Below are 22,029 nucleotides of genomic sequence, written 5' to 3'. Positions count from 1 at the left end.
TAATATCAGGAGTAAGCGGTCGTTGTCAAATATAGAACCCAACAAGGTTGGGGTCGAATCCCACAGAGAATACGATGAAGAAGAATACTTAATAAGTGTAACACCCGACTGTTAGTCTATATTTTCAGGGGAAGGGTAATATAATAAAAGTTTGATTGTAGTTTGTTCATTAAAAACTGAGAATGGTTATAGAATGTAAACAATTGGTAAATGGGGCTAAGGTTGTGGTTCAAATGGAGAGTAATACGATTGGGTATCAATTCAACTTATTTATATGCCTAGGTGCGTTAAGCCAAGGGTTACGTGATTCTTGCCAAAAGTTTTCCAACCAAATCAGCAATTTTCATCCTAGGCTTTTCCAAGCCCTAGAATGTTTCCTTTAACAGAACTCCCATGTAGCCTCAACTAGCTTTCCTATTCCTAGCTCAAGCTATTAGATGGATTTAATGACCCAAGTTGTTGCTATTAACTCTTTTCCTAACCTCTACTTTCTTTTCCAAGCAAAGTAATGGTATTAAGGCACAAGTAATGTTGTACACCATCACAAGACATTAATGCTTGAAGAGCTAATAGAAAACACCACTAGCATATAAATGTAGTATGAATATGAAACCCAATCACATAACTAACACATTTGATCCCACAACCTTAGTTGGAGGATTAGCTACTAATATTCATTAAAGATAAAACAATCAAGTACAATGTATGCATAAATCTTACAGAGGTGTTGGATGGAGAAGATAACAAAAGCCAAAAGAATCTCTTAAATACTTCACCAACCAACAATAAATGAACTCCACCCAAGGTTTATGCTAAAAACTGCAGAATAAATGATCCAAAACCCTAGACAATCTATTTATAGCATGTCCAAAACGGGAACAATTTTCAGACAAAAATGCCCTTGTGCACCAGATGCGTCTCGCACATGGTGTCGCAAGTGCAACATGCGAGTCGCATGTTGCACCAAACCATCGCATGTGTGACAATCTTAATCGTCTGTTGAGCAGCATATGCGACATCATATGCGAGTCGCATGTGCAACATGCGACTCGCATATGGTGTCGCATGTGGTGTCACACATGGTTTCTTCTTTCGCCTCTTTCTGTCAGCAGATGCTGCATCACATGCGATTCGCAGGTAGCACATGCGACTCGCATGTGATGCCATTGTTCAGTTCAGCTGACTTTTTGGTTCGTTTTCCTTCATTTTGCTTCAAGTTACTTCCGGCACATGTTATTCTGCAAATTGTCACAAAAACACGAGAAACGACATCAAAAGTACTTGGGGATGTGCAAAAGACTAAGTAGTTGGTGTCGAATATCGCGTAATTTCACGACTCATCAACACCCCCAAACTTGTACTTTTTCTTGTCCTCAAGCATTTAAAACAGAACTACAACATATGCCAATTGCTAGGTACTACAATGATGATCGTGACCAGTCAAAACATAGTTATTCAAAATACGAGTTCCCCTCCCTCTTGTTGCGAGACGTGGTGCCTTTCCTCAAAAGGTGGGAATTAACCGGCTGCTGCACTTGATGACACAAGGTTACTCTATCTTTAAAAGAAACGGCTTCAAATGAAGCGTCAAGAAGTAATTCTTTCGTTGAGCCTAGTAATCCATATGCCCTCACAAAGAGACCAAAGAAAGTCCCACACACACATATTCACGAATAGCAACTGGGACAAAAGACGAATAAGGAGAGAACCACTCACACTCAGAAAAGAACAAGTACAAGTACAAAAAATGTGGTGCCATATGCTTGCCCTTTAAGTATTTCTCCACTAATGTAAACACACTTGTTCAAAATCAATTAGGACTTGCGGGTCATAGCTAAGGTTCGGGGGTACGGTGGGGTGAGATTTGGGTAAGAGTGACTTGACGTCTCCCTAAGCATTTTCGAGCACGCTCCCTTCACCTAATCCGTACCTTTTTCAACATTTAAGCATTATCCGCCAATTCGTGACTCCTTTTGCCAATATCGTTATTGCTTCTCTAGTTTCCCCACTTATTTCTTTCATCACAACCATTATTCACACCCTTTTTTTCACTGCTAAATCTACGATTTGCATGTACATATACACACCTTTCTTTTACACAAATATCTATATTTTTTTTTTTACTAACACCCCCAAACTTATGCGTTTTCGCCTATTGTAGCGTATTCGATTTGCTTAGGGAGATAGGGTGCTGAAAAATGGGTAAACAAGGGCAAAAGGAATGGGGCCTGTCGCAAGGTTGTAATGAAAGAAAAGAAAAACAAAGTTACGGCTCGAAATGGGTTAACTAGGATATCAATGCAATTGGTAGGAGTTTTTAGGTTTCGTGGCAGTCCAAAGAGAGCCTAATATCCTTTTTCAAACAAGTGTAGTTTAGTATTTCGCCTTGAGATACTTTCCAGGCAAGTTCTAGATCACAATTATGCACAAGACTAGAACAATAACCTTTCACACACATGGCACATGGATTACTTTGCTAACTTCTAACTACTTCTCAACCCATCATTCTAGACTTGCACAACATTTGTGTGTCACCAAATGAGCCATTTTAGTGTTATTCCTCCCCTCTGAGTACATATGCAAGAATTTTGGGAGGGGTGTTATCAAAATACGATGGAAAAGCGAAACAAGAAAAATTTATAAACCGATCAACCATCACTATTATACTTGGCAATGACAAAGTACAAGTGAACAAACTTAAACATGAGCTTATCCTAAAACGATAAAAACAAACATATACAATAAAAAAAAAATATGCGTGAGCTGTCCTACCCCCAACAAAAGGAATATGCAGTGTCCCCAATGCATCAAATGTAGTACAAGGGATCAGTAACTCACGATGGACGCTTGGCGTCCGATGGTGTCTGATCAGCAGGGAGCGTCGCGGCATCACCCTCCCTCTCGGGTGTCAATATCTCAGGTCCCACAGACGGGGGCAGTCGTGTGTCAGCAGGAGGAGCGGTGGATGAACTGGCCTCACCCGCCCTCGGGGGTTGAGAGGCCCCCCTGGATTTTCTGCTCGCCTCAAGGGACTGCTGCATGGCCACATATGTGTCTATCTCGTCTTCAGCGATACCAGCAGCTCGGGCGGAAGTACGTGCCTCCTCAACAGCTGGGTCAACCTCCAGCTCCTCATCAAACTCTTCCTCGCTTTCTTCCCCCTCTTCTTCCTCAGTTTCTTCGTCCTCCCCAACTGACTCCTCCACCCCTTTGTCCGAAGGCATGGCAGGCGCTGTGGGCCCAGTGGAGAATAAGGAGGCACCGGATGGTAGAATGGGTGCACTGAGCTCAATGTCATGGGCTTTCAATACCCGAATGTCCTTCTTGACTTTAGCTAGGTCCGCCCGAATGGCAGGAAGACCGCCTGCACTGCCCCCCTCAATCTGTTCCAACCGACGATCAATGTGGCGAACATGCTCCTTAATTCTGTCCTGCTCTTTTCTAATATCTGTGATCGCCTGAGTGTAGGGTGCCATTGCTGCCTCAATCGCCTCCTTCACAAAATTGGGGAGCCGCTCAACCAACCAATTAACTTTAGCATCTGCTGCCCGGAGCACTCGCATACCCTCGGCAGACACTCCACGAGCTGCTGTGGTGGATGGCGGAACCGTATCAGTAGGAACTGTAGTGGAAGAACTCGGAGGGTCAGACCTCGGTGCTCGAGGGGCTGTGCTAGGAGTGGTCTCCTCATCATGCGTGGCCAAATCTTCGGACTCAAGAATATGAGCATCAAGTGGTGTCCCCGAAGCTCTCGGCTCTGTGCTCACCCGCTTTCGCTTCCTAGTTCCCCGTTCCAATTTGGTGTAATCAATCATTTGATCAACCGGTACATTCCTGTCCACCCGAGGAATATGACGAACCTCTGTCCGGCGGCATAATTCAGTAATCAAACAGGGAAAAGGGAGCGATGTGCTCTTCTGAGTGGACGAATTCTTGATGTGGTCTCGGATAATTTCCCCCACATTGACAAGATGGCCCGACATGAGCGAAGCAATGAAAATACACTTTGCAATAGGTATGTTGGTGTTGTTCTTGGAAGGAATCACCCGCGATGATACGAGAGATAGCCAAAACTTTGCTTCGCGGTTGAAAGTGTTCTTCTCAATTGTGACCGATGGATCTAGCCATGGTGGAGTCCCAGAGGCAATTATTGAAGCAGCCCACTCTCGATGCTCCTCCGGGTTCTCCATCTTCAATTCGTATTCCGAACTTACCAGAGGCCATCCTTCAATAGGGTCTGTTTCGCGGCGTTGCTCATATAGAATGGATGTTATGGTATCAGCAGCACAATCAATCTCTTTCCCCCGAACCGGAACCCAACACAAATGTTCCAAGTTTTTCTTTGGTTGGCGGCGCGACTTCTTCGCATTTAATGTGGCTGCATAAGCTGCGTAGAATTCCATTACTAGGGCCGGGCAGTATGTAGCGGGTTGCATGAAATAAGTCCATCTCAAGGTCTCTAGCTTGCGAATGATTCCCGGACATTGGTCGTGCAGCCCCTGTAGAGTGACTCTCTTTTCAACAATGAGGCCCCGGACTGGATTCCCATCGGGCTTAATTGTATTCCAAGTCTTATATAGTTCCCTAGATCCAGGCACGGTAAACCGTTGCTCTATTGCTTCCCTCCGTTGACCTCTGGTTACAGCATCCTCGGGTTCAGGAGAGGAGGCCCCATGTGTCCCCTCTTCAGACTGGGGGACGGGATCAGCAGGTGCCTTGTCTTTTCGTCTTCGTGTTGCTCGTTTTCCTCCACCTTGAGGTTGATTTGAACGAGCCATCCTGCACAACATATACCCATTATTTATGGTGTTCCTTTAACAACGATAAATTCTAGTGCTAACAAATATCACACCATAAGCTTGCCCTTATTTTCAATCATCACTAACTCAAGAACATTTAGTTGGAGATCACATAGGGACTTTTTAAGCTTGTAATGTAGGCTTAGGGAAGGGTAGGATAAGTATTTGGGATACAAGTGACTACGCCCTCCTTGAACACTACACAAAACCTTTCGTCCACTTTCCTCTTCATTTCAAAACAACACTCCTTCCTTTGCATACTAGTTTCCCCAATTATTCCAACTTCCTTTATAAAGTTCCAAAATATAATGTGCTAGCACATGCCACCCCCAACTATAAATGTTGCAGTGTCCTCGCTGCACATAATCAAAACAAAACATAAAAATAGAAAAGGATTTTTTTTTTTTTGTTTTTTTTTTGCTGGCACCACCTGCGACCACACATGCGAATCGCAGGTCTGACCTGCGAGTCGCAGGTGATGTCACCTGCATTTTTTTTTCCTTTTCTATTTTTATGTTTTGTTTTGATTATGTGCAGCAATGACACTGCAATGTTTATAGTTGGGGGTGGCACGTGGTAGCGCATTATATTTTGAAACTTGCTCAAAATTTTTGAAAATTTTGTTCTTTTGACATGTTGTGGATTAGTCACTCTTATTATTTTATTTTCTTTCTTAGCTTCTTTCATTAGTATTGTAAGTTTAGGTGTAGGTTCTCCTTTGAGGAAAAATGTGAAAACTCTTGGCTTGTTTGGTACTAATAGAGTTAGTCTCTTGCATGTGAAATTGAAATATGAATACCTCTCCAAATTGTTGTGACAACTTTTTGGCTCATTTTGTGACTCTTTACCTACTAGTGTGTTGACTTTGGATTATGAGATATTGCACTAGTTGTTCTTGCTTGGGAAGTGAAATTAATCCATCTTGACTAGTTCATATGCCATGTGTGTGAGTGTTTGTTGAATAAATCTTGTGTTTACTTTTATCATCTAGAACTTGCCCGGTTAGTCGTTCAATGCTAATTTTGATTATGTTGGTTGGAGAGATGACCTTGGGCTATCTTTGTGATGTTTGAAAAAGCTTCTTTAGCCTTTCTAGCCTACCATTGCATAAATAATATCACTAGTAACCCATTTGAGCTTATGACCTTTTCTTTGATTGCCACATTACAAGCCTTTACCATGTTTGATGAAAAGTCTCTCTTTTGAACGTTTCCCTCCTTGAACATGAAATTGTGAATTTGAGGCCAAAAGCCTAAGTTGGGGGTGTTAGTGTTGCTTGAGAGTGGTGAAGGTTGGTGTTGTGAAAAAAAAAAGTCAAAAGAAAGGAAGAAAAATTTGAAAAATACAAAAAGGTTGCAAACTTTTTGTGCAAAAAAATGTATCTTTGTAAAAAAAAAAAAATGCAGGTGACATCATCTGCGACTCGCAGGTCAGACCTGCAATTCGCATGTGTGGTCGCAGGTGGTGCCAGCAAAAAAAAAAAAAATTCCTTTTCTATTTTTATGTTTTGTTTTGATTATGTGCAGCGAGGACACTGCAACATTTATAGTTGGGGGTGGCATGTGCTAGCACATTATATTTTGGAACTTTATAAAGGAAGTTGGAATAATTGGGGAAACTAGTATGCAAAGGAAGGAGTGTTGTTTTGAAATGAAGAGGAAAGCGGACGAAAGGTTTTGTGTAGTGTTCAAGGAGGGCGTAGTCACTTGTATCCCAAATACTTATCCTACCCTTCCCTAAGCCTACATTACAAGCTTAAAAAGTCCATATGTGATCTCCAACTAAATGTTCTTGAGTTAGTGATGATTGAAAATAAGGGCAAGCTTATGGTGTGATATTTGTTAGCACTAGATTTTTTTTTTTTGTTGAGTGTGAGTGACTTTGTGTAATTTTCCCTTGTGTTGTTGTTGTGAATACAGTGATTTTGGGACTTTCTTTCTTGTGAGGGCATATGGATTACGATAGATTGGTGATGTTGAAAAATTCAAAGTTGAGTCAACTGAGCATATCTAGTAAACTAGTGGTTTTGACTCACTTATTGAGACTTGAGTGTTGTTGCTTGATAGTTTTATATCTCTATTGAATTCTTGAAATTGTATTTTGAATGAGGGAGTTATTTGGTTGAAGCTTCACATGCTTGTAGCCTAATTGTTGGTACCAACCAAAGTCATGTTTTTGTGCTTAAAGTGGTTCCTCATTGAGATTTTTGTTTTGATTTGCTTGAGGACAAGCAAAGACTTTAAGTTGGGGGTGTTGATGAGTCGTGAAATTACGCGATATTCGATGATTGTTCTTCACAACAGACAATGACACTTTGTAATCCAAAAGGCATCACGGGTCCTACTTCACAGGTAAGGTGCCATGGGTACTTAAGAATTCCCCATTTTGGCGAACGATCATATTTCCGCACCATTCAAGCATTCAAAGGGTCATTTAGGCATTTAATCACATGAGTTGAGAGCGAGCCTAAACTAACAATTCTTACAACAACTGGGTACTCAAGAATTCCCCAGTCATTATCTCATTCGTCATTAACAACCAATTCCTAGATGGACTACACAATCATGGGTACTCAAGAATTCCCCATTTTTCATCAATTCTTAATCAACCCACAAAATCACATAAAATAGATCTACCCGACTAACTAAATACAACGAGTGGTACGATACTACGGCATGATAATGACATGGAATTGAGCAAGTAGTAAATACCCACTAATTACAGGAGCGAAAAGTCGACATACCTTGAAAGTAGGAGACCTTGAAATCCTTTGTTTTCAGGGGAAAAGAAGTAAATACCAGTCAGGATTTGGGGAGGTGATTAAAGATGATTAGAGTGAAATGGAATTATGGGATGATGTAGGGGAGAAGAAGGAATGGGAGGAGAGGGAATCGTGAAGTTGTAACTGAAGATGAACGGTTACCTTATTTTATTTTAAACAAAACGTTTCCGCCGGGTCGGGTCGACCCGCGAACTTTCACCTACCTGCACAACATGCGACTCGCACATGATGTCGCATGTGTGACATGCGAGTCGCATGTCGTGACACTCCATCGCATATGATGACAGAAACTTTTGTTCTCAATGACTGAATTTTGGCATCAGATGCGAGACACATTTGCCATGGCAGACACCACATGCGATTCGCATGTGGTGTCGCATGTGGTGTCAGTTGGCATTTTTCCAATTCTTCTTCTTTGTGCACACTTTATTCCTACACACTTGGACACACATCAAAACATCGTAAAAGAACAATAAACACATGAAAATGAAACTTGGGTTGCCTCCCAAGAAGCGCTTGATTTTACGTCGCAGCACGACGTTGATACCTGTTTAGCCCTTTTATGGCTCGTTGAGGATGAAGACCTCGATAATCTTTGCTTCATTCTGAGATCCCCAGTAATGTTTCACCCTTTGCCCATTCACTTTGATTTTATTACCACTTGGGAAAACAAGTTCAATGGCTCCAGATGGGAACACTTGCATGATTTCAAACGGGCCAGACCATTTGGATTTCAACTTCCCGAGAAACAACCGGAGCCTGGAGTTAAACAACAATACCCGATCTCCGATGCTGAACTCTCTTTGCAAGATCTTCTTGTCATGGAAGTGTTTCATGCGAGCCTTGTAGAGTGAAGAACTCGCATATGCCTTTAGTCGAAATTCATCGAGTTCGTTCATCTGCTCCAACCTCAAGTTTGAGGCATCACCCCATTCTAGATTCAACTTTTTCAAGGCCCACAATGCCTTATGTTCGAGTTCCACCGGAAGATGACAGGCTTTTCCAAATACCAGTTGATATGGGGACATGCCAATTGGTGTCTTGTAGGCTGTTCGGTATGCCCATAGGGCATCATCCAATTTCCTTGACCAATCAGTCCGGTTAGCATTCACTGTTTTGGAAAGGATGCTCTTAATTTCTCTATTTGAGACCTCAACTTGGCCACTTGTTTGGGGATGATACGGGGTGGCCACTTTATGTTTGACCCCATACTTCTCAAGAAGAGTCTTGAATAATCGATTGCAGAAATGAGAGCCCCCGTCACTAATGATTGCCCTTGGAGTTCCGAACCTTGAGAAGATAACCCTTTTCAAAAATGCAGTGACACTTCTTCCTTCATTGTTGGGGAGCGCGACGGCTTCCACCCATTTGGATACATAGTCTACTGCCACAAGAATGTACCTGTTACTGTAGGAGCTTACAAATGGACCCATAAAATCAATGCCCCATACATCGAACAATTCAACTTCGAGAATCGGTGTCATTGGTAGCTCATGCCTTCTTGATATTCCCCCATGCCTTTGACATTGATTACAAGCTTTCACAAAGTCATGAGCATCTTGATGGATTGTCGGCCAATAAAAACCACTTTGAAAAACCTTAGCCGTCGTTCTTGAGCTACTATGATGTCCACCCACCGGTGATGAGTGACAAGCTTCGATGATGGGCATCATTTCTACTTCGGGTATGCACCTCCTTATGATGTTGTCGGCGCAAACCCTGAATAGATATGGCTCGTCCCAATAGAATTTCCGGGCATCACTCAAAAAATTCTTCTTTTGGTGGAAGCTCAAATCCACTGGCATAATGTCGCTTGCATGGAAGTTAGCAAAATCGGCATACCAAGGGATCATGTCATGCGACCCCACTATTACTTGCTCATCCGGAAATGACTCATTGATTTCTAGGCCGTCCAATGGACGCCCACCTTCTTCAAGACGAGACAAGTGGTCCGCCACTTGATTCTCACACCCTTTTCTATCTTTGACTTCAAAGTCAAACTCTTGCAAGAGAAGGACCCAACGTATCAACCTCGGTTTTGCATCTTTCTTTGTCATGAGGTAACGTAAGGCTGCGTGATCGGTGTGAACAATCACATGGGTGCCCAACAAGTAAGCCCGGAACTTCTCGAAGGCAAACACAATAGCTAGCAACTCTTGTTCTGTGACAGTGTAATTCATTTGGGCACTGTTCAGAGTCTTGCTTGCGTAGTAAATTGGGTGAAAAATCTTATCTCGCTTCTGGCCAAGAACAGCCCCCATAGCAAAGCCACTTGCATCACACATCAGCTCAAAGGGTTGAGACCAGTCCGGGGCAATGATGATAGTAGCCGATGTGAGTCTCTCTTTCAAAACCTCAAATGCCTTCAAACAAGAATCATCAAATACGAACTTCGACTCCTTCTCCAACAACTTGCATAGAGGGTTGGCTATTTTTGAGAAATCCTTGACAAATCTTCTATAAAACCCAGCATGCCCAAGGAAGCTACGAGCACCTTTAACGGAAATTGGAGGGGGAAGCTTAACAATAACCTCAATTTTAACTTGATCAACTTCAAGCCCCTTTTCCGAAATCTTGTGCCCCAAGACGATGCCTTCTCTAACCATGAAGAGGCACTTCTCCCAATTTAGAACTAAATTTGTCTCTTCACATCGTTTCAATACTTGGGCAAGATTCTGCAGGCATTCATCAAATGAATCCCCAACTACGGAAAAGTCATCCATGAAGATTTCAATGGATTCCTCAACCATATTGGAGAAAATAGACATCATGCAACGTTGAAATGTTGCGGGTGCATTACATAACCCAAAAGGCATTCTCTTGAAAGCAAAGGTCCCATAAGGACACGTGAAGGTAGTTTTCTCTTGGTCCTCGGGAGCAATGGTGATCTGGTTGTACCCGGAATACCCATCAAGGAAGCAATAATAATCTCTACCCACAAGCCTATCAAGCATTTGATCCATGAATGACATTGGGAAGTGATCCTTTTTGGTCCACTTATTCAACTTCCGATAATCCATGCAAACACGCCATCCGGTAATCTTGCGAGTGGGAATCAACTCATTTTTATCATTTGCAACCACGGTGATCCCACCTTTTTTTGGTACGCATTGAACCGGACTCACCCATGAGCTATCCGAAATGGGGTACACAACCCCGGCATCTAACCACTTGATTATCTCAACTTTTACGACCTCTTGCATGGGAGGATTTAACCTCCTTTGATGTGCAACGCTTGGCTCACAGTCTTCATCAAGCTGAATTTTATGTGTACAAATACCAGGTGGAATCCCTTGAATATCCGCAATACTCCACCCGATAGCTTTTTTGTATCTTCTCAAGATCACCATCAACCTCTCTCTTTGCTCATCCGTCAACCGGGCAGAAATAATCACAGGCAATGTGTTGTTGAGTCCAAGAAACTCATACCTCAAATGTGAAGGAAGAGGTTTGAGTTCCAAAGTAGGAGGCTCAATAATTGAAGGTTTTGCAGGAGGAGCTACTCGGTTTTCCAAGTCAAGATCGAGTTTCTTTGGATTGAGGTGATAAGACCCCATTCCAATCAGTGCATTGACCATCTCCTCAAATTCTTTTTCGTCATCCCATTCATAATTCATTATCACCGCCGCCAACATATCACCTATATGCTCTTGTTCTATGGTTGTCTCCATTGCTTCATCAATTGTGTCAATAACCGACACAACACTTATATCCGCCGGTTGTTTCATTGACTTGCAAATATGGAAAGTGATCTCTTCATCATTCATTCTAAATTTCAGATCACCTCTTTCCACATCCACGAGGGCACGCCCTGTGGCTAAGAATGGTCTTCCCAAGATAATGGGAACTTCAAAGTCAACTTCACAATCCAAGATCACAAAATCGGCCGGAAAAATAAATTTATCCACCCTTACAAGCACATCATAAAGAATACCAATGGGCCTCTTTACGGTTCTATCCGCCATAAGTAATCTCATCGTGGTAGGACGGGGGGTGCCCAATCCCAACTTGTTGAATATAGAAAGCGGCATCAAATTGATGCTTGCTCCAAGATCACATAAAGCTTTAGCAAACTTGTAATTACCGATGGTGCATGGAATTGTGAATGCTCCGGGATCTTCTTTTTTGTGCACCAAAGCTTTGGTGACGATTGCGCTACAATGATGAGTGCCCCCCAATGTTTCACTGCCAGGGTTTCTTCTTTTGGTCACAAGATCTTTCATGAACTTCGCATAACCGGGCATTTGTTCAAGTGCCTCAACCAATGGAATATTTATTGAGAGCTCCTTTAATCGATCTATGAACTTGAGGAACTTTCCATCTTCCGCTTTCTTTGCCAATCGTTGGGGAAAAGGAGGGGGAGGCCTCATAACGGGCGGTGAAGCCCTTGGTACCTCCTCCGCCGCTTTCTTGCTTTCCGAGGCATCATTAATTTCTGGGAGTTCCTTGTCAGTGATGGGTTCTTCAACCATTTTATCTTCATCACCCAGCACATTCTCTTTCACCAACACACTTTCCCCAACTGTTCTGCCACTCCTGGTAGTAATTGCGTTGCATTTATGGTCACCATCGTTCCTTGGGTTTGCAACTGTGTCACTAGGGAGTGAGCCTTTCTGCCTTTGGTTTAGGATTGCAGAGATTTGGCCAAGTTGAGACTCCAATTGTTTAATGGAGGTAGAGTGTGAACTAACAATTTGACCCATAGATTTGACCTCATCTCTTGTCTCCTTGCAGAAGGTGTCGGTGGATTCCACTTTTGTCAATACCCTTGACAACATCTCTTCAATTTTGAATTAGCGGAGTCACTGTTGGGCGGTTGACCAGCGATTGGTTGATTTCCCTTTGGAGGGACGTACGGATTTGTGCTCCGATGATTGTTGTAATTGTTGTTGTAACCCCCTTGATTGTTGTCACGATTATCTCTCCAATTAGAGTGACCTTGTTCTCTGTTCCAACCTTGATTCCCTTGACCTTGCCGCCAAGATCCTTGATTTGGACCTTGGTAGTTCGGACGGGAACCCTCCCTCAGATTGTTGACATAACTTGCCTCCTCATCATACATTTGGAAGTATTGCTCATCCGGAGAAACCCCTCCACAGGTTTCTACAGCGTTCACCTTTTTGCTTCCACCACCCATGACATGTTTTGTCAGAAGGTCCATTTGGGTGACCAGTTTTGCCATGGATTCATCTCTCTCTTCCTCCTTCTTGATCATCTCACGAGTGAGCACATGTTTGGAGGAACTTCCTCCACCCACTTCCGAATCTCTGGTGTGCCATGCTTCATTAGTCTCGGTCAATTTATCCAACAATTCACAAACGGTGGCATAAGAGTTATCCATAAGAGACCCCTCTGCAATGTTGTTCGCCACTGATTTGTTGACCGCATCTAAAGATCTATAAAATGTCTGTAGAAGCACACCATCGGGCAAACCATGTTTGGGACAGCTTTTGACTTTCTTTTTAAAACGCGTCCAAGTTTCATGGAGAGCCTCATCCGGAAGTTGACGAAAGTTGTTGATTTCGTCACGGAGTTGTAACATCCGCGATGGAGGGAAAAACTTCTTGAGGAATGCTTCGGTCAGTTCCTCCCAAGTAGTGATGGATCCGGAAGGAAGATCATCTAGCCAAGCTGTGGCTTCCCCCGTTAGAGAGTACGGGAAGAGTCGTAGCCTGACTGCTTCCATTGAAACGCCCGGATGCACATTGGTAGAACAGACCCCAAGAAACTTTCTAAGGTGCCTATTCGGGTCCTCTTTGGGTAGACCTCCGAACAGGCCCTTAGTGTTGAGCAGGTGCAGCATTGTGTTGGTTATAAGGAAACTCGAGTTTCCAATCAAAGGCGGGGGCTGAATTGCAGCTGCATAGCCTGCCCCCGCAGCTTCTTCACCAACCGCTACTGGTGGATTTTGGACAGGCATACCATCCTCATCCATATTGCCTGCACAACAAACAATAACAAAAAGGAAATAAGAAAAGAAATAAAGACTAAAAGTAAAGTTTTACACTAATTAGTAAATTTCTAGACCGTATTCCCCGGCAACGGCGCCATTTTTGATAACGTCCAAATACACTCCTCAAAGAGAAAGTGTACACGGTCGTATGCAATATATTTACCCAACTATGAGTCGGGGTCGATCCCAGAGGGAACAATGTGCTAGGCGATTAAGAAAGTAAGGAACTTTCACCAACTACGCTAAAGCCAAACGATAGATAATATTTTGGTTTTTGTTTGAGAAAATTATAACTAATGCGGAAATGTAAACTAACCTAGAAAGCGAGTAAAATGATCAATGGCCACAAGCATGGATAATAGGAGATTACACTTAAGTAACGATCCAACGTATTTTACGATTTTACAACTAAGAGCGGATTTGTGTTGATAGATAATGATATCTAAAATCTCATTGAAAGTCTTCCAACCAAATCAATGAATTTCACTCTAAGCTTTTCCAAGCCTTAGAGTGTGATATTAGGTACAATCAATTTAACCTCAAGTAACTATCCTCTTCCGAGCTCAAGTTATTAGATGAGTTTAATGACCCAAATTCTTGTTAATTAATCTTTCCCAACCTAGATTTCCTCTTCCAAGCTCAATCTAAGTAAATGGGTGAGTCCTAGGGTTAGCTACTCCCTTTGGAAACATTCAAGAATGAGATTAATTAAATCAACAAAGACCCACTTCAATAGCAATAAAAATCATTCAATACATAAGTAAAACAAGAGTTTCAATCCAAACTTTAATCAAGAATAGTTTCACAATCAAGATTCAAGTAATGGAATAAATACTACACACTTAGATATGCAATACAAAACAAGGAATTGAAGAAAGGATTAAGAAATATCTCATTGAAGTGCTTCCAATCTTCTCCTCCAATATTGTAGAAAAACCCTAGCCTCCAAAACTTGCAAAATGACCAAAGATGATAATGTTTTGCCCTAAGCCTCTCTTTTGTAGCTCCTCTAATTCTTCCAAGTTCAAAAGAATGTCAAAATCTGCCCCCATATTTCTGTTTTTGCAATTCTGCCCGTTTTTGCAAAACTGTCCACTTTTGACAGTTTTGCAAATCTGTCCCGTTTTTGCAAAACTGTCCAGTTTTGACAGTTTTGCAAAAATGTCCAGTTTGACCTCTTTTTGACTTTCTTTTCACTTGGTTTCTTCCGATCACTCATTTCAGCTACTTGGCTTGTTTTGCTCTATTTTGTTCCATTTTGGTCAATTTTGATCCATTTTGCTCTTTTATGCTCTCCGGGCATCTTTTCCTACAAAACAACATAAAAACACAAAAAGTAACAACAAAAGTGCTTAAAGAGTCGCAAAAACTTAAGGAATTAGCATCGAATATCGCGTAATTTCACGACTCATCAGGCAACGACATCGTTATCCGGTAAGGATCCAACAAGAAACCATGTCTTTCAATGTATTCAACACAAAAAAAAAAAAAAAAAATACATCTCAAGCAACAACAATGATAAATACTTAGATCTGAGCAAAATATACTCAGATCAGGCAAAGGCGACGTTGTCCGCCGTCAACAACGAAGTCCACCGCCACAATCGATCTTGAGTCTTAAGAATTTCGGTCGTAGATCTGATAAATACACTCGATCAAAGATGTTGGAGAAGATGACCGGCGGCAGAGGCGGCTAGCTCAGTCAGAGAAGATGAGCGGCGGGTTGCCGATGGAGAAGAGAGAGTGAAAAAGGAGAGAGAGTTGAGGGAGAAGAGAGAGGGGTTGAAAGAAAAGACCGATACAATGGAGTAAGAGGATATGCATTTTGAATTAGTTACCTTGTGTAATCGAAATTAATGCAAAATTTAACTACTAGATGTAATTAAACTAAAATGTAGTTACTAAATATAAATATCTTTATATGTTCTCTACACTATGTAAAATTTCCTATATTTTCCGTCACGAGCTTAACATTATCTAGTGAATGTATAAAGAGAAGAATAAAGATAATAATGTGATGTTAGTTATACTTCAAAATTAATTTAATAATTTAAAAAAAACAAATAAATAGTAATAAAAAAATTATTAACAATGAAATTCGTAGTATAAAAGTTTAAAAAATAAATAGTATTTGAGGAATGGGAAAGAGTACGGAATTAAGTGGTAATTAAAAACTCTCATGGCTATGATTTATTTTCTTTGATTTAATAGAGTTTTTATTGAATACTTCGCATTAAATCAAGTGAAAAGTTCATAAAAGGCACATGAAACATGCTTTAAAAAATATATGGTATTGTAAACCAAAAAAAAAAAAAAAAGATAGACTATTTGAATTTGATATGAGAAATTATGATTTTTTTTTTTTAATCAATTGATAAGACCACTGCAAAGACTTAAAAGATAAAGCTAAAAATAAAATAATATTAAATAGTTGGGGGGTGGGGTTGGTGAATAGTTGAGTTTGAAGTGTTAAATGTTATAATTTTATATACTTAATACTTTGATATATATACACAATTTGTTACAATTAGTTTTTTAATATCAACTGCGTATCCCGTGGGTACGGATACTAATGAAATTAATACGGTCACTATTTTAGGTAGTTTTGTCTGAACAAGATTGGTTACACATTTTATCAACTAATAAGTGTACAATTAAAGCAATAACATGGCACCCTATTAGGTTTTTTGCCTAATTAAAAAAATTGGTTACACATTTTGTCAACTAATGAATATACAATGAGAGTAATATGGAACTATATTTTCGGTAATTTTGTCTTAAGAGGTGCACATCTTGTCATCAACTAACGAATGTATAATGAGAATTAATATGATACTTTCTTAGGTAATTTTGCCTAAAGAAGATTGGTTACATATATTGTCAACTAACAAACGAATGATGAAAGTAATATAGTATTGGTAATGGTACCTCTTGTCAACTAACAAATGTTCAATGAGAGGAATATGGCACTCTCTTAGGTAGTCCTGCCTTAAGAAGATTAGTTACATATCTTGTCAACTAACGAATGCACAATGAAAGTAATATTATATAGATGACACTATATTAGATAATTTTACCTTAAGATTGGTTACTACATCTTGTCAACTAACGAATGTACAATACGATTCTCTCTTAAGTAATTCTAATTTACTGAGGCAATTCCTTTATAATTAAACCTTTAACTATTATATGTAACTTACCCCTATGAATAGTATTGACAAGAAGAAGATTGATTACATAAATCTTCTGAACTAACGAATGCACCATGCATGAAGCCACATGATACTCTTTTATCTCCGTATAATAATTTTGTGATGCTTCCCGTGACCAAATGGACTTCACAATACTTACTTAGCACAGGGCGTAGCCAGAGGGGTCCAAGGGGTGTCAATTGAATTCCCTTTGCTGAAAAAATATACTATATGTATATAGGGAAAAATGATTTTCTTACATATATATATATAAAAGTTGTTGAATCCTCTTGACATAACAATTTTTTTTTTTTTAATCCCCTAACTTTAGCTTGAATTCCTGGCTCCGCCACTGACTTAGCATACCGTGTTTCTCGACCAAGTCCAGTCTTGTTAACAGTTAACTAGATCCTCTTCTAGATTCATCCACCATACTATAACCACTCCTTCTAGATTAAGTTTAATCAAATGAATCTCGGATAATTCACTTCTCAATTGTGTTTACCGACATATATATTGTGTAAAGGTCTATAAGAAAATGATGATATGTAAAACACCTCGACCATTTTGTTAATCCTACACTCAAAATGTCAACCACAATGTCATGTGGTACGCACTACTGAAACAAGAACAAGGATTGGTGGAGTTAATGATATTTGTTATGTCGTCACTCTATAGATAGCTTGCATATTAGGAAACTCTAGATTTTTCACTTTAATATCTAATCCGTTCAATTAGAATAAGATATTAGAGAAAAAGAAAAAAAATAAACATAGGCTCCATTACTGAATTTTTATTTTGGTCATCGTGCTTGTATGATTCAATATATTTAACCATCAAAAAATTAAAATGTATACCTTTAGCCCCTTTACGTATGAAATATATGTTATATATGGACTGTTTTTAGAAGTATATTAACTCAATATGGAGTAACAATACAAGTTCAAAATAACATGTGTAATTAAATACTCCCTCTATCTCAATTTATGTGGCACACTTTTTTTTTTAGTCTGTCCCAAAAAGAATGTCATCTTTCTATATTTAAAAATAATTTAACTTTGTGATATGATTTACAACCACACAAATATCTAAGGCTTGTTTTGGACTATAAATTTCAAAAGTCTTCCTTTTTTTCCTTAAACTATGTGTCTAGTCAAATGATGCCACGTAAATTGGGATGGAGAGAGTATTGGAAAGATTAATAGTTCTGAAAATTTGTGAATGCTCATAGGCAAAAGGACCAAAACTGCACATTTGAAGTAATTGAAGACTAAATGTATGTAATCTACAATCATAAGGATTAAACTAAAATGTATCAATAACTAAGGGACCAAAAGTGCTATTAGCCCTAAGATTATATATATATATATATATATATATATTGCTTTTGAAATATAGTTACGGTTCAATTTTACCTTATTTTTACTATTTTTTCTTTTTCCAATAAATTCAATTAATCTAACATCTACCTGCATTTACATACTCTAGAAAGGGATAAGCTCAAATTAAATTCCAATGCCAATAAAGTCGAAATGCTATATGTATGAAAAAGATACGTTTTAATTGGATAATTGATCGTTTGCTTGCATGTTTAAATATTGAAATATTTTAAGTCAAAGTAAGTCGGACTCTATAAATTGCGTTGTGACCAGTGTTTTTTTTTTTTTTTCTAAAAAAAAAAAAAAACATTAGAAGTTATCCACATGAAGTCAAAATTTCTTGATTGATATAATAATTTTCTGAAAATCCTTGAAAAAACTGCTCCTCAATCTTTTTGACTTCCGACTCGAGAAGTATGAACTCTGGAGTTGAATTACTAATTTCCTGTATCTGGAAGAAAATTCCAGATAAACTAAGAAGAAGGAAACTTAAGCCAATGAATAAATTTTTCTTTTTTAGCTATGTCGATCAACACCTATATGAGCTATGACACGGATAAGGAAACTTAAGCCAATGAATAAGTTTTTCTTTTTTAGCTATGTCGATCAACACCTATATGAGCTGTGACACCGATCGATCAACAACTATATGAGATATGACACGGATAATAAATTGATAGGCGCGGGAGAATTGCGTGAATATATATGATGAAACACCCTAATATTAAGTGAAAATTCTTCTGTCTCTTGATATTATTGTATGAAAAGAAAAATCATTAAGTATTGTGGTGGGAATGGGATGGATAAAAATTCTTTCATTCTTAATCGGAATTCTTAATCGGAAGATTCGCTTCAAGCCTTAAAATTGAAAAAAGTTCGGATACGAAAAGCTTTCTCCGTTAATATTCCTTGTCGGACCTGAATTCAAATTAAGTAGAATACCAAAACGACTAGCAAATACGGCATGAAAAGAAAAACAAAAAAAAAAAGGCTATATACAACCACCAGCAAACAAAGAAATTATGTATATTAAAATTATATTCATATTAATAAAAAGGTTACATATCTCATCAACCATATTTTAAGGGATATATACAATGAAATCAATATGAAAAGGATACGGATATATACAATGAAATCAATATGTCACTCCTTTTCATAGAGGACACTTTGCTTCATGTTTGAAACTTTAACTATTAATAACTAACTTTATAATTGTATTAACAAGAAGAAGATTGATTACATAAATCTTGTGAACTAACGAATGTACCATGAAACCCATATGGCACTCTTGTAGGTATTTTTACTGAGGCCACTTGCTTCATATTTGCAGCAGTAAGTATAACTAATTCAGACTCTTCTTTCCTGTCATCTCTAACATGGCTCATAATGTACCCTTCATCTTCTTCTCCTTCTTTCTTGCTTGGCACGAAATAGGGTTCCCCCCCAAATCTTTCATCTCCGTATAAAAATTTCGTGACATTTCCCGTGACCAAATCGACTTTCGCTAGGCCACTACATTTTGGCCACGGTTCGGCTATGGCCATGAAGGCATATCTAGTTTTTCGACCAAGTTTATTCTTATTGACTTGTCCTGCTTCTAGGTTCATCCCTGATACTATAACTCGTCGAGTTGATTCACCAGTTCTCAAGTTTAATCGAATCTCAGATAGTTCACTTTTTAAGTGTTCATCACTCCCTGAAAAAATAGACTCCGGTGGACTCATACACGACCCTATAATCACAATGGTTTCATCGTAGTCCTCATTTTTCTCCTCCCACGCGTTCCACAAATGCATGCAAAAGCAATTGGGAACGTCAATCCATCGAATTCTTGATTCATCGTGGTCGTCTTTCGACAACACACCGAACCTAGAAATCCTATTCGGGTCGTGGATTACGGGTGACCCGCCCCGTAACATCTCGGATAACTTGAATACAACCTGATAATCTGGAATTATCACGTTATTTTCCGTGATGGCAAAGTCATGGATCATGGATGGATCTTGGAGGGAAATAGAAATGTCACGTGACTTATTACCGCACGTGTCAAACTTGAAGAATTTAAGGAAAGGTTTTTTCAATATATTATAACTCAAGGTATATAGTTCCCCTCTAACGGGGTCCACTTTAGGATGTGCTATTAATGGATCATCGATCTGTCCGTCAAAATTATAACGTCCATCAGTTTCTAGATCACCATCAGCTGTAACTCGAACTCTATAAGGAAGATCATCTTCAGACATAGCTAAAAGTTTGCCGTTAAAATAAACCAAACCGGCGTTAGCTACACCGATTCCTTTGGTTGCATCAACCAAACCAAAACTGGCTCGCGCAAAAAAAAGCGCGAGCCTAGCTAAGCCTAAATGGCCATGCAATTCGCCGATCGGTTTAGGAAAAACCGGTCGGCCAATTGCAGCTTCTTGAACCAACCGGCTGGTTCGAGTGAACCGGCAAGAATAACTAGCTTTATTATTACTTGAATCCAAGTTAACAGCATGAATCATACCATCACCATCAAATAAATGATGGCCATTAATTGGTTCAAATAATGGATTAGCACCATTTCTAACGTAGACACCGTTTAAAGTAGATGGAATTTGACCAACGACTTCTAGACCGTGCTGAACCGGGTTTTCTTGAACCGGTGCAAAATTCCCTTCTAGTTGAATTTCCGGGTCGACTGTCGGGTTCAGCTTGTGTTTTTTTTCCAACTTTGTTACAACTGATTTTTCTAACATGTCCAAGGTGGAAGAAGCAAGTTTTTGTAAAGGGTTCAATTTTGGTGGCTCAATTTTTAATGGAAAGATTTTTGGTTCAACCAAAGGTGAAGTTGATGGTAAGGGTGGTACAAGTGGTGGAAATTGTCTAATAGGAAGAGTTCTACTAGTGTTTTTCTTAGTAGGATTGATGAGAATTTTGCAAGAAAAAGAAGGAGAATTGTGGGGTTTGATGGTTTGCACGGTGGAAGATGAGAAAGACATAGTAATATCAAAAAATTAGAGATTAGAGTGAAGAAATTAATTAAGGAGAAGAGAGTGATGGGGACGGAAAATTTACGGGTGGGTTATATATAGAGGTTGAAAAGAGAGTGGGGGCAATAGGGAGAAAAAGTGAGAAAAGTAGGGGCCAATATAATATAGGAAGTCCAACTTAGGTTGTAACGAAGAAGACACGCGTAACAGCAGCTGCATGGAATCTTGAAAGAAAAAAAAAATGACGGAAAAAAAAAAGGAAAAATGAATTTGGAGAAAATAAAAAAAATAAGAAAATAAACTAAATGTAGATACTTATGTAGCTTATTTGGCGAGGCTCATGGGAAGGCAAAAAAAATAGTATTTTTTAAAAAATTGATTATTTTAAATAATTCAAGTGCTCAGGTTTTTTTTGGGAAAAAAAGTGCTTTTGACGTAGTAGGCAGTAGCAGAAGCTTTTCCTAAGCTGAAAAAGGTATTTCTTTTCTAGGCGTATTTCTGAAATCTTGGCTAAGCACAAATTAGTGCTCTAATAATTGAATAAAAGTATTTTTCAAATTAACCAGCCAAACTGTTATTCTCCAAAAGTATTTTTTGAAAACCATTTCGGATAAAAGCCACTTTTAAAATAAACAAATATTTTAATTTGTCCAAATAATAATTAGTTTGTAATTCATACAGACGTTATTTTAATTACATTGCCACTTTCATCAGATCGGTTAAAAATTACACAAGTAATTTTTGCAAAATCTTATTCTCTCATTCAATTGTTTAAGTGATATACAATAGAGATTCATTTCTTCTATGAAATTAGTTAGACGACAAGTTATTTATGTTTCGCTGACCCTTCATCTCACATTTATTAAGGATCTTTCGGTTACTGGTTAAAAGGTGAACTATTAATTTACTAAAATCAATATAACTAGCTAGCAGTCTAATATTATGTATGTA

General features: G+C 39.2%; 1 protein-coding gene across 1 annotated transcript; it reads right to left on the bottom strand.

The window, feature by feature from the left end:
* Positions 1-19,123: 19,123 nt before the first annotated feature.
* LOC132640287 (9-cis-epoxycarotenoid dioxygenase NCED6, chloroplastic-like) lies at positions 19,124-21,193 on the bottom strand. The gene has a single exon (XM_060356811.1). It carries the CDS (start codon positions 21,085-21,087, stop codon positions 19,324-19,326), a length of 1,764 nt encoding a protein of 587 aa, XP_060212794.1. The 5' UTR covers positions 21,088-21,193; the 3' UTR covers positions 19,124-19,323.
* Between the last annotated feature and the right edge of the window lie 836 nt (positions 21,194-22,029).

Source organism: Lycium barbarum, chromosome 5 (assembly GCF_019175385.1).
Source record: "Lycium barbarum isolate Lr01 chromosome 5, ASM1917538v2, whole genome shotgun sequence".
Classification (NCBI taxonomy): Eukaryota; Viridiplantae; Streptophyta; class Magnoliopsida; order Solanales; family Solanaceae; genus Lycium; species Lycium barbarum.
The sequence above is the reverse complement of the archived record's forward strand: the minus strand, read 5'-3'. Positions and strand labels throughout refer to the sequence as shown.

Excerpts from the sequence above, each read along its gene's own strand:
- LOC132640287 (XM_060356811.1), bottom strand. The coding sequence starts at position 21,087 with ATGTCTTTCTCATCTTCCACCGTGCAAACCATCAAACCCCACAATTCT.